Raw genomic sequence first — 13,580 nt, 5'->3', positions numbered from 1 at the left:
CTTAGTAGGTAATCACTGATCTTTTACCTGAAGAGACACATTACATCGGAGCAGGACAATAAAGTAATAAAGTCTTAAGTTGAACTAAATAATGTGATTTAACTTGTGTTGTAATTTAAAGATAATGAAATGCAGGGGACACTGGTAAAATATTGTTTTTTTATTGAAAAGGCTATCAATACGCTTACTTGTACCATTGAATATTAAAATATTGAAGTAAACAAAGAACGATACGAAAATTTTGAATTACAGAAAAATTACATATACTGTTATGTGAAATTAAAATTATTTGATGAACATGTTATACTTACCTAAGTGGAAAGATACGCTTCAATCACGAAACAACACTTTGAGTAGGTATAAGAATGGACCACGTAGGAGTTAGCATTGATGCTTAAAATATCATTGACAATTAAGAATTTTTCAGATAATGACAGGAATTTTCCAAGGGAAAGAATGGAATAAAAATTAAGCTAAAAGGTTTACATTCAGCAAATCCCTTAATTTTCCCAAATATTTTCACATGACAATTATAATTGAACATAAGATCGAAAACACTAGATGGAGGGTTGCTACATATAACAATAAGCCATTTTTACGGATGAATCCCTGATTCTTTAATAAAGCAATTACTTTTCAATTTGAAAAAGAATGATAGTTTTTCCCAATGTATTGTCTTCAGAATCCCTACATAAAAGAGGAGATCATAAATATGAAAATAATAATTTTCAAAAAAAATGAATACCGTCCCTATCCATTTACTCAAAAACAGAAGATCTAATACTGATTTTATACATTTACATAATATATAAAATGTTAAAGAATATCCGTAACAGTAAAACAATACGTGGTTGAAGGATCGACGGAGTAAAATGTGTTCAAAAATTATTTGCATGGACATTTTATGATAAAATATTCCTAAAATACTTTTAGAACACTTTTTAATGAACTCCGTTTATTGTCGTGTAGCAAATAATAGAAAGAAAATCGATGTAATAACAGAAAAGTGGATCGCTGTGACGCGCACGAATTCACAGCGGTACCACAAAGGAATATATAAGATACCTTAATCGCTCCGCTATCCTCAACGTTGAATGAGAAACTGATACTCGTATGGTACAAGATAAGGGACATATACATTTTCAATTGATTAAATCAATTTAATTTCTTTTATTTGTATATTACTTTTTCGAACGCACAAATATTAAAAATCATACAATATACTCACTGCGTAAAAAGAATGCAAAATTTGAAAATATTAATCACATTTCTACCTGAAAATCTTCAAGGAAATTGGTTTTTGATTTTTTTAACTACGACACACCTTTCCAAAAAATCTAGGAAGGGTTAAGAATAATAGTCATACTGGCATGTCGCTATTATAAAGATAAGAAAGTGATCGTTCTAAAACTTCTATACGAAATCTACATTTTTCAGCATTTTTAATTTTTTTCACTTAAGGTTCGCATCGAAAAAATCTAAAAGTTTTCAACATACATGATCGCGTTTATAATGATGTAGAATTTTTGTATGTTGTTAAATAGGGAAAATAAGATGAAAACGGATAATTCAAATTCATTCTGTAACTATTACCATTTTGGTCGAAGTAAAGGGTTGAAAATCGCCTTACGATGTTTTCTTTTGGTAAGCTTACCTTTTGTAAATAAATTATTGACATTGAAAACATTTTATTCAGTCAGTAAGAAGCATTCTACATGATGATGATGATGATGATGATGATGATGATAATATAATAATAATCAGAATAATCATAATAATTATAATAATATTAATTTATAATAATAATTCATTCATAATAACCATTTGTAATATACAGGTAAATCTCTCTCTCTCTTTCGCACGCGTTCACTTTCGCTCTCTCACATACACTGAATTGTCTTATTACATAAATTATAGAAAATTCATCAATAAATGAAACATTACATTCTTCAGACTATGAATTAGTCAATAAATCATTTTATACTCGTTTTTGCTGCAAAGATATTTTGTTTCTCCTTTTTTTAGTTTGTTATTCGGCAGCGTTGTTGGATTTGAAGGACTACTTTAAACTCCCTGCCCGCAGTAACGTTTACATATTTTGTGCTTCCTTTGTACATTGCTAAAAAATTCATACCTGCTATGCAGGTCAAAGATAACAAACTCTAAATACTTCTCTTCATAAGGCATAATATGTTCCATTATATTTCACAACAAAATTACTGTATCAGTAAATGTGTAAATGAACAATAACACAACAATGTAAACGCAACTGACGCAGTTCTATTATTGTAAATCCATATTTCTATTGATTTGAGGTAGTGTATTCAATGTAACCCTATTACTTTGCTGCTATATGTTGTGTGTGGATATGTGTCTCATATGAATATTTTTCACACCCATACACTTTTACTATAAGTCCAAAATATGTAAAACATATTAGGAAAATTTATCTTTAACAAACAGATGTAATCATAAATCTTTCAACTGAAATTTCTTCTCTACTTATTGCAAACAGTATGATATTTTTCAATGAGCATTTATAAACAGTTCAGAATGTAGAAATGAAGAATATACACTATGTATATATGTATATATATTTATATATAAATATACATATATACATATATATATATATGTATATAAATATACACACACACACGCACACACACGAGTATAGTATTTAGTATTTTGGACTTACAGTTATTTCAGTTGTAAGTGTGCTTCAAAAATTATCATCTATGTATAAAGTATGAGAAAACTAAATGTCGGGCAAATTTTGAAACCGATTGTAATTTTTCATTAATTATTTTGTGCATGCCATACATTAAACAGGCATGAGATTTTGTAAGTATACCTTGACATCATTAATCAAAATCTTCCCGCTATTCAGTATTCCAACTTCATTACCAAATACGACAAGGCTGCTGACATTAGGCTTGCTAGCACTTGTAAATAATGCCCAGCAATTGTGCTATTCTGTTAGTTTCTTTAACTATTATTTGATGAATAATTTATCACATTTTAATCGTCTTCACAGATTGAAAAAGAGAGGGCATATGTAACATCATGCATTACCAAGTTGGCTCAATCTATGAACACTTTTGTAAAAAATATAACATCTATGGATGGTTGAGCCCTTGGTTAGCATATAGCGAATTAGTACTTTTGAAGGTAATGCGGATCACTTCTGCAGGAACGACTACTGGATACAAATACCCATGTTATGATCTGCATTAAATGTATTTACCATCATTCTCCCTTTATCTTAAAAGGAAACATTTGGGTTTAAAAAGATACCCAAAGTTATATCTAATATTTAAAAAATGGAACCTATTTAAGCACAAGATATGGATGCTCTTTACAATTTGATTGTACAAACTCTTTATTCTATTGCAGAAGTGATTTTCGCTCTAGTCTTCGTATATTAGTTTTTCTTTCAATATCACACATACCCCCTCTCTAAGAAACTAAATACAGTAAACTTAAGTAAAAATCAAGAAATTGACAATATTAATTTTGAATTTTGACACATTCGTGTTATCCTTATATTACTTTTAATATAAGTTTAACAACTTAACCAAATCAATCTAAAGTTAAAACAATAAATACAATGCATAAACACATTGTAAAAAATTAAACTTAACATAAAATATGACTCACATCAAGATATAATAGCCTCAACAGTTTACCAGGGGAAAACACAAACGAAACATACATATAATAGTAAAACTATTTACTACACTACTCTAAAATAGCGAGAAAATCCTAAGACACGCGATATCGCACGATGAACAATATTTAGAAGTTGCAGAATATTTGCAATTTCTAAAGTCATTTCCCTTATTAAACTTGAATTTTCTAATTTTTGCATTGAATGTCTTGTGATTTTTACGCTTCTGTAACAATTAATTCAATATCATCCCTCCTGCTATGTTACTGGTTTCCTCATCTATAGCTGGAGAATATCTCAAAATAAAGCAGAAAATTTTTCTGCTTTCAACTTGTACGTTTAACTTGCAATTTTAGATCTTGGAGCCGAAATCCATTATTTGATTAATTGTGTCACGATTACACGTAATTTTCTTTTATAAGTTAAGCTCGTATGTACCTTGACATTATTCTTCATGTACTTAATATCGTCAGAATATCGTTTCTTGTGACTTATGGAACATTTCAACTCCACAGATAAAAATTGATTTTAGACAACAATTAAAGATTAAAATCATTATTAACTATAATTATCAATTACACGACCATTAGTATGTCTTATGTAGTAATAAATTACCATCGTGCTATTTTATTTCACCGTTGACGATTGTTGTTTTTATTACTAGTTGTTTATGAGTTATTTAGCTTAACTTATTAACGAGTATTAATGGCATCTGCGTTTGTCATGAAGAATTGAAGTAAATTTGCATTTTACCTTAATTATTAATGCTGTACGAAATTCAGCTTTTTCAAATTTTTATAAACTCGATTTAATGATGCCGTTTTTTCTTGAAACCTATAAGAAAATACAAATTGTATTGTAAATAAAATACTTCAGTACGACATAAGCATATTTACTAAATTTAAATTTTTATTTTAATTTTAAATTTAAATAACTAAATTTAAATATTTACTCTTTTTAGCTTTGCTCTTTTTCTGAGCTTTTCTCTTTTTAGCAGATACAGAAGATGATTCCCCGAAAGTTGTAATTTCTTCTCCAAGTGTACCAAGAGTTGTTATTTGGCGACGTCTGTGTTTTTCTTGTTTAGTAACAGGTAAGCGTGTCATATAATTTTCTTCATATTCTACCTTCCGTTTATTTTCTCGACCTAGACTAGCTTGTTTTTCCCCTAAACCGTGTTTATCTTCAATAGGCGCATCTAAATATTCTTCTTTTAACTCTCTTAAAACAGCACCTGATACTGCACGCCTACGAGCTCTTTCTCCTGATTTGCGAATTTTTTCAGCAACTGTCTCATCTCCATCTGCAAATGAAAAATACGAAATATTTAATGTATTATAATTTTCTACCTTAAAATATTATATTACAGCTGTTACACTGTGCAAATATACATTTATAAATACTGACCATAATGTACCGCAGCAAGTTTTGGTGGCACATAAATATTAGATTTTCTTGCCTGTGTTGGTTTAAAACCATCTACTTTACCATCTTGATCATTATCAGATTCTTCATCATTACTATCAAATGCATCTGGATTTGCTTTAAAATTAGTTGGATCATCACTGTTAATAGTACCAGTTACTGCAGTCTTAACAAGTTTATCTATTTGATATTTTAGTTTGTGATCTATTGGTCGGATTTTTTCTAGGACAGTTCTTATTTCAATTAAGCGATCGATTGATGGATCTCCTTCTATACGTTCTCCTGAACATTTTCTCAAAACTACGTAAGTCAAATTAATCAGATAAGAAAGTAACATATGATATTTCATTTCTAGGAAACTAAGACCCTTGTCCGTAGAAATTTCCCCATTTTTGACACGGACTAACATATTGTCTACAAGTTGATTAACTTGTAGAACATTAGCATTCATCTCCCCAAGCAAGCGAAAAGCCTGTGGGAGATCTCTTTGTTCCATTTCATCAATTGCCTGCAAACAAAATATTTCATTATTAAAATAACATATACAATTTAGATATACACATTATCACATTATATAGATATACACATATACACATTAAAAAAAATTATGTACCCTCATTATTGTCATATTTTGTTTAAAAAAGAAAAAATGTTTATAAATAAACAATTCACAATGGGATATTCATTCATAAAATGTTAAATTTTTATTTCACATGAATTCAAATATCCTTTAAGGACATCACTTAAAATTTCTATATAGTCTTTCACCGTATTTGACACAAGTTCAATATACAAAAATCGTTATGTATTCTATTTATTTCAATATTAATCACATTTTATTTAAGAAATGAAATACGCGCTAAATTCTGTTCGTAAAACTGAAGTGTATCCAATGTTTTTATATAAGTTTCACCCGAAATTTGTAGAAAGGCTTAATTTTAAGAAAAATGTCGGACCCGTGAATGCACGGGAAAAAAGCGCAATAATCTGCTGCCATCTTTCCTATTTACTAATGGATGACAACGGAAAAAAAAACAATCAAAAATTTCCAATAGACCTGATAGAAAAATGCATTGATTTAGACAAACTGCATGGAAATTTATCAATGTAATATACTTAAAAGTTTCTACTCACCTGTACCATTGTTCTGAAATAAAAATTAACCGAACAGATGCATATCTAAATAACGTAACTTGTAATTAAACGAGTCCCCACGTGGGACGATATTTTCCTTTTCGGGGGTATATTTTTTCGCTCGGAAAAGCTTGATCAAAACACCTTCTATTATGTAGTAAAAATGTTTCCATTTTATATCAAAATTAAACTTTTATCAACTTATAAATAATCATTTTTATATATTAAGAATTTATGATATAGAAACGAAATAGATTAAATTGTTTATTAAGTAATATTTTACATTTATAAAAGATTCACTTCCTTTTCATTTGCAAGGATAAAAAATTGCGGGAATTTTAAGAATAAACACACTAATTAACACTCTCTATATAATAATTAACATGCTAGATATCGTACTGAACATTAGGTATATTATTTCTCACAACTAAATTAGTCATAAATTAGAATAGCATAAGATAAAATGATTTAAATAAAAGAATATTTAAAATAAATATTATCGTTTTCAATACGAGCAGTAAGAGCTAGATAGAGGAAAATAAAATTGTCGCACAGGAAAATCATTTTGTTTTTATTCATCTATTGTATTTTTTCTAAATTTTATCAAATATAAGTAGCCGCTTATGAAAATTATGAAGTTCCTCTCGGTTTAACAATTCTATTGGTAAATGTTACTGTTACTATTTACTATGTATTGATAAATGTCGTAGTATAAAAAATAACATATGTATATGACCGTGCGTGTACGTGTAACTGGAAATAAACCTGCTAGGGAATTTTATAAAGAATCATTCTTGTATTACTTTACCAACAAATGTTTCGAAACAAACTTCATGTTGAAGTAAATTTCATTTTTGACGTGAACGCAGTAGAAACTCTACGAGTAGCGATTAAGAATAACGTAAGAGGTACGGCGTGGCGCGCCTTTAACGAAAACAATATTAAAGAATGGTAAGTATTTTTCGTTTATTATTTTCGTGTGTTTAAATGTTATTAAGATTGAATACCACAAAATAAAAGTATTTATTGAATTGATGTGGCGGTTCTTTTTCAGTATAGTATTTTCTGTCTTCATAGTATTCGTAAAGTACAATGCCATTAGTCCTGTCAGAAACTTAATTACGCTTTATCACAATTAGTCAAAAAATGTTTTAAGGATTAGTGTCATTAAGTTTCATAATTGGTTGAAATTGGTAAGACGTATCTCTGGTAGAAAATAATGTGAGCATATCCACATTTGTATTTATAAATAAATCATGTTTCAGTTTATCCTATTGGACATATAGTCGTTTTTAAAAATATCAATTATTTAATTAAGATATAGTAAAACATGTACCACATATATTATGTTTCTGTTAACAGGGAAGATTAAAACAAGGGAGTGCAATATTTGTAATAATATCATTATTAATTGAAACAAATGGCTTCTATGTGCCTGGTGTTGCCCCTGTGGAATTTAAAAAGGGGCAAAAAATTGATGTTAAAGCAGTGAAAATGACCAGTACTCATACACAATTACCATATGAATATTATTCTGTTCCATTTTGTATACCAAAAAATGGAACTTTTATTTACAAATCAGAGAATTTAGGAGAAGTATTACGTGGTGACAGGTAAGATTTCCTATTTATCACTATATTCTGAAAAAGTAATTTGATTCATTCTTATATAGAATTGTAAATACACCATATGAGGTATCAATGGCAGACGATGTAAGCTGTAAATTATTATGTCATGGACCATCTAATCTTATGACATGGAATGAAGAAGAGTCGCAACGTGTTATAGAACGCATTCAACATGATTATACTGTGCATTTGTAAGCATATATTTGCATTATAATTTATATCAATATATAGTTACAGTCATTTTTATCTGTTCTTAGGTTAATTGATAATTTACCAGCAGCAACAAAAAAGGTTCATAAAGATACAAATAACGTAATTGTATATCATGGATATCGTTTGGGTGGTATCATGAATGACCAATATTACATTAATAATTATCTTAAACTAAAATTAAGTAATCATAGATATGGAGAGTTAGTATAAAAAGCATCACTTGATATGTAAATGATGTTTCAAACTATAATTATTTTTTTACTTTTCATAGAAATGAATTTAGAGTAGTTGGATTTGAAGTAGAAGCTCGTTCAGTTGATGTAAGCCAACTAAAGTTTGATAGAAATACTTGTATAGTGCCCACAAATCCTCAGGCAAATCCTCAATTTGTTAATCCCAAAGGAACCAAGCTTCTGTTCTTATATTCTGTGGAGTGGAGACAATCTGATGTGAGTTGGGCAAGTAGATGGGATATATATTTGGGAATGAGCGATGTTGAAATTCATTGGTTTTCAATCATCAATTCACTGATTGTAGTCATTTTCCTTTCTGGTAAATATACATCATACCCTATACTTTTAAGTCCTTTGATCGCTTTGAAGTTTATATACAAAGTTTTGAATAAAATTATATAGGGATCTTAACTATGATCATGGTTCGAACACTAAGGAGAGATATCGCACGTTATAATGCTGGTGAAAGTGACAGTTTAGCAGGTTTAGATGAAGCAATTGAAGAAACTGGATGGAAACTTGTTCATGGAGATGTATTTCGACCACCACCAAATCCTCGATTATTTGCCGCTGTGATAGGCAGTGGAATTCAAATATTTTTTATGGCTTTAATCACAATATGTAAGGTTCTATATTGTTGTATGAAAGAATACCATACATTACTAAATATTTTTATACTACTTCTCTTATATACCTTTAGTTTTTGCTATGTTGGGAATGCTCTCTCCTGCCAGTAGAGGTGCACTTGGAACCTGTGCAATATTTCTTTATGTGTCTTCTGGTGTAATTGCTGGATATTTTTCTGCGCGCCTTTATAAAACAATGCGTGGTCGAAAATGGAGAAGGACAGCATTACTAGTAAGGACAAAATGGGTTAATATAAGATATAAAGATAATATAAAATTTACTATATTACTATATAATTTATTATAGACGGCAACACTGTATCCCGGAATAGTGTTTACTACTTGTTTCTTTTTAAATTTCTTTATATGGGGAAAGCATAGTTCTGGCGCAGTACCATTTACAACAATGTTAGCATTATTATGTTTATGGTTCTGTATATCACTTCCTCTTGTATACCTTGGATATTTCTTTGGATATCGAAAACAACCTTTCACACATCCTGTTAGAACAAATCAAATTCCCAGACAAGTTCCTGATCAGTTATGGTACATGAACCCAATACTGTGGTAAGTTTAAAGAATTATCTATTAATATGTTAAGAAATATGTATATACATATATATGTATATCAATTTCATTATAATGATAATATTATATTAATTTCATAATAAACAAAATGTTTATTATAATTATTACAGTACGCTAATGGCTGGAATTCTTCCGTTTGGCGCTGTTTTTATAGAATTATTTTTCATCCTAACAGCGTTATGGGAAAATCAATTTTATTATCTTTTCGGATTCCTCTTCCTCGTTTTCTGTATACTTGTCATTTCTTGTTCTCAAATATCCATAGTTATGGTCTATTTCCAGTTATGCGGAGAAGTGAGTAATAAACAATTATTTTCAATTGTGTTTATAGCATATATACTTATGTTATTTTATTCGTTATTAGGATTACCGATGGTGGTGGAGAAGCTTTATTGTTAGTGGAGGATCAGCTGTATATGTCCTAGCCTACTCAATTTTTTATTTTATGACAAAATTAGAAATAACAGAACTAATTCCAACACTTTTATATTTTGGTTACACTGCATTAATGGTATTAACGTTTTGGTTATTAACAGGTACAATAGGTTTCTTTGCTGCTTATGCATTTATTCGTAAAATATATGCTGCTGTAAAAATAGACTAGTCAAATTAATCATTGATGAAATCAATGATTAAAGAAGGTAACACATTTCCAATGTTACAAAAAATATTTAATTACTTTAAATTAAATGTATGAAACCAAAATAGTACAATAGTTTCATTTTCGTTAGATTAATCTAATTTGATTAAAAAGATGAGTAGTACATTTACCAAATAATATTCTTAAATATTATAAAATTATTTTGTTTATAACGAAAAATATGTAAAACTTACAAATGAACAGAAAAAGGTTCTGATTAAAGGACGTGATGTATAACTTAGTTCATTGCATTATTAATACATGATTTTCTCTTTTTATTGTTTATTACATATCTTAAATAAATATTTTGTTATTATTAGAGTACTTATAATTTATAAAACAGAGTACTGCTCACATTCAGCGAAGAATACACATATTCATATAAAGAAAATGCATAGACTATATTAATATTACTTCCTTTTAACATAAAATTAAAAAATATATAAAAATATTAATAAATGTAATATTAATTATAGTCAATGCTAAATACAAAAATAATATTAGTTCACAATTATTATATTTTTTATTGCAATAAAATAACAAGTTTACAAGTTATATCTGTAGACATTTGTTACTAGACATGTATGCATCGAATGCATATAATGTAACATTAAGGATGTAAAATTATGTCACTTACATTTGGATAACCTGGGGTGTATATTTCTCCGTAATGTCATGTCATATAAAATGTTTATTAATTATGCGTAACAATTCACTTTTGGACTAATTATAAAGATCTATATTTTTAATTATTCAAGTATTAAGTATGTTTAGTAAATCAGTAATATATGAGATCTTTGATATTGGCTGATTAAATATATAAGACAGATATAAGTTTTGTACATGTTGCAATGATTATATTTGTGATTTTTAATATTCTTATAGTGTGTTATATGTATTTATACACATTTTCCTTTCCAATAGAGTAGTTTGATAAAATAATGAAAAGAAGTATTGGAGTATGTAAAGCGAAATAGTATTCAATAATTTAATGCAGTTGAGATGTGCTATTGATCTGATTAATATAATAATGAGAATAAATAATATAAATATTTTATACTTTGAATAGTGTAAATAATATGTAACTAATATTTTTATTTTATATATATGAAGATACGCATAAAAATATGAATAATTTGAGCCTTATATTTTCATGTTTTAGTTTGTTTATAATTATTATTTATAATCTACTTACTGCACTTTTTTAAATTAATACTAATAAATAGAAACATGTCTTTAATGAAACTTTAAAAGATAATATCGATTTTGTTTCAATCTACATTTTATGATAAAATATATAAATATACACACTACACTGATAACATAAATTTTGATCTCTGTAGATTCCACAGGCATGTAACATTTTGATACAGAATAATTATTGGGGGTAAATACACCCTGAAATATGAATAGTACTATAAGTATGTATATGGTAATAAAATTATGAAGTTATATTAAATAGTTTTTTCAAATGTGTAGAACTTACTAGTAAAAGTGAAGGATTATCCTTATTACGCCAACTGAAAGATGGTATTGTAAATTCTAATATATCTTTTCTATGTATTCTTCTACAACCATGATGAGTATGACCGTTAATGATCAGTCTTGGATTCAATATATCTAAAAGCTGTAAGTTGATTTTCTATAATCTATCTATAAATTCTACAAATTCTATAAAATTAAAAATCTATAAATTCAATTTTATTGTAATAATCCTTGCAAAATATTTCATGTACTTGCTCAGATGCTTCCTTTGATAAACATTCCCATCGTTCCCTAAATTTTATATCTTTTATTTCATCTGGTGCTTGATCAGGTTCATTGCAAATTTCATCAGACTCACGATACATTGGATAATGCTATAATTATAATTTAAATATTACATTATCGTTTTTATTTTAAGAAACATTTACTGACCTGTAAAATAATTGGTCTGCTGTATCTCGAAATTGCATTATCTTTGTTACAACTATTTCCCATATCTTTAGCACATTTTAAATGTGCTGAAAAATATTTTTATTTATACATAAGTTTTAATTCTCATAATTATTCACTTCTCTAACAAAAAGTAATCTTACTGGAAATTTTATTTAATGCAATTTCTGTAGGACGACACAAAAAGCACCCATCTCCTTCCAATGCCATACTATTAATTAGGACAAAGTGATTCCCTCTAATACTAACTCTTTTCACACTTGGTGACTTCAAACCATTTACGAATCGTTGATTTAAGTATGGTGTAATAGCTAAAGAAATATTTTTTTGCCAAAAATATCATATTCATTTTATAGTTATAAAAACTATTCATAGTTATAAAAAAAATATTTTACAATACCATAATGAAATCCAATATCATGATTTCCAGCAACAACATAAAGATGAGTGTGTTTAGGTACTGAAAACAATGAATGAAATCTTTGTATATATTGGTCAAATTCTGCTGAACTACTCCACTGTCCTTCATCAAATAAATCACCTGTCGTAATTATAATATATTTATTATTTCAATTTATCTTCAATATATTATATCATTAATATAATTTTATTGCATACCTAATATAAAAATTATGTCTGGTTTATGAAGAGTAACCATAGTTTGGAATGCTCTATACATTTGCCATTCTCTACATAAAGAAAATATTGATTTCAATAGGGAGAAATTACTTTCAAAAATGTATAAAGAATTTACTACTTGTTTATTATCATATAATAAAGTCAAACCTTTTTAATTTATCAAACCAATGTCCATTTTTTGAGCCCAATAAATGAGTATCTGCTATAAACATTGCATGTACCGGAGTTTCTTCTGATGTGGATTCAGTAATTGTTGTATCAGTTTTATGTGGTTCCAAAACTGGCCATGCACACTGTTGTGTTAAATACAACATATGAAATTTTTAATCTTTACAATCATTTTGTTATTTATATAACTCACCTGAATAAGCACAAGGTAATATAGTAAATATTCACAAAAAATAAACACACATGCTAAAGCTATGACAGCTTCAGTTAAATATTTCTTATATGAAAATGTTCTGGTATCTAGCATTTTGCAGAATTGGAAATACTTTAAAGATATGATTTACAAATCGCTGTAAATGCAGTTGTGAGTAGATAAATATTATACATCAAATAGTTTTTTCATTTCAAGTGAACATTGAACATTCTTTTCACTGTTTACATCATATATTTAGCATAACAAATATATTCTGTTTCAAATGTTGAAATGTTCTTAAGAAGTAATGTCTTTTTATGCCACACAATATGCGAATTCACAAATCCCCTTACCATTTTTACGTGACTTACAAAATTATCAATTTAATAGATAGATAAAATTACAATACTAATCATGTTTGGAATTAAAACTACGTGTGACTATCATAGCAATACTTTATTTTCTACAGGTAATCAACTAATTCAAAT

At 27.9% G+C, this 13,580-nt stretch overlaps 2 protein-coding genes across 2 annotated transcripts; one reads left to right on the top strand and one right to left on the bottom strand.

The window, feature by feature from the left end:
• Positions 1-3,416: 3,416 nt before the first annotated feature.
• Positions 3,417-13,572, bottom strand: LOC117206250 (metallophosphoesterase 1-like). Its single transcript, XM_033445416.1, is given in 12 exon segments — positions 3,417-4,449; positions 4,451-4,496; positions 4,623-4,973; positions 5,078-5,603; positions 11,644-11,784; positions 11,894-12,016; positions 12,075-12,160; positions 12,236-12,403; positions 12,493-12,633; positions 12,711-12,781; positions 12,879-13,024; positions 13,093-13,572. Coding segments are annotated over 12 exon segments (1,938 nt in total). The 5' UTR covers positions 13,207-13,572; the 3' UTR covers positions 3,417-4,424.
• On the top strand, positions 7,035-11,039 carry LOC117206239 (transmembrane 9 superfamily member 4). Its single transcript, XM_033445394.1, has 10 exons — positions 7,035-7,180; positions 7,592-7,842; positions 7,902-8,048; positions 8,115-8,270; positions 8,342-8,622; positions 8,706-8,924; positions 9,004-9,161; positions 9,237-9,496; positions 9,628-9,811; positions 9,882-11,039. The coding sequence occupies exons 1-10, from the start codon at positions 7,178-7,180 to the stop codon at positions 10,119-10,121; spliced, it is 1,899 nt and encodes a 632-aa protein (XP_033301285.1). The 5' UTR covers positions 7,035-7,177; the 3' UTR covers positions 10,122-11,039.
• Positions 13,573-13,580: the final 8 nt, after the last annotated feature.

Source organism: Bombus bifarius, unplaced genomic scaffold, assembly GCF_011952205.1.
Source record: "Bombus bifarius isolate JDL3187 unplaced genomic scaffold, Bbif_JDL3187 scf7180000008000, whole genome shotgun sequence".
Taxonomy (NCBI): Eukaryota; Metazoa; Arthropoda; class Insecta; order Hymenoptera; family Apidae; genus Bombus; species Bombus bifarius.
The sequence above is the reverse complement of the archived record's forward strand: the minus strand, read 5'-3'. Positions and strand labels throughout refer to the sequence as shown.

What these genes read in the sequence shown, in the direction of transcription:
- LOC117206239 (XM_033445394.1), top strand. An exon ending in AGTAATCATAGATATGGAGA is followed by an intron (nt 8,271 to 8,341) that starts GTTAGTATAAAA and finishes TACTTTTCATAG; the next exon opens with AAATGAATTTAGAGTAGTTG. An exon ending in ATTTCCAGTTATGCGGAGAA is followed by an intron (nt 9,812 to 9,881) that starts GTGAGTAATAAA and finishes ATTCGTTATTAG; the next exon opens with GATTACCGATGGTGGTGGAG.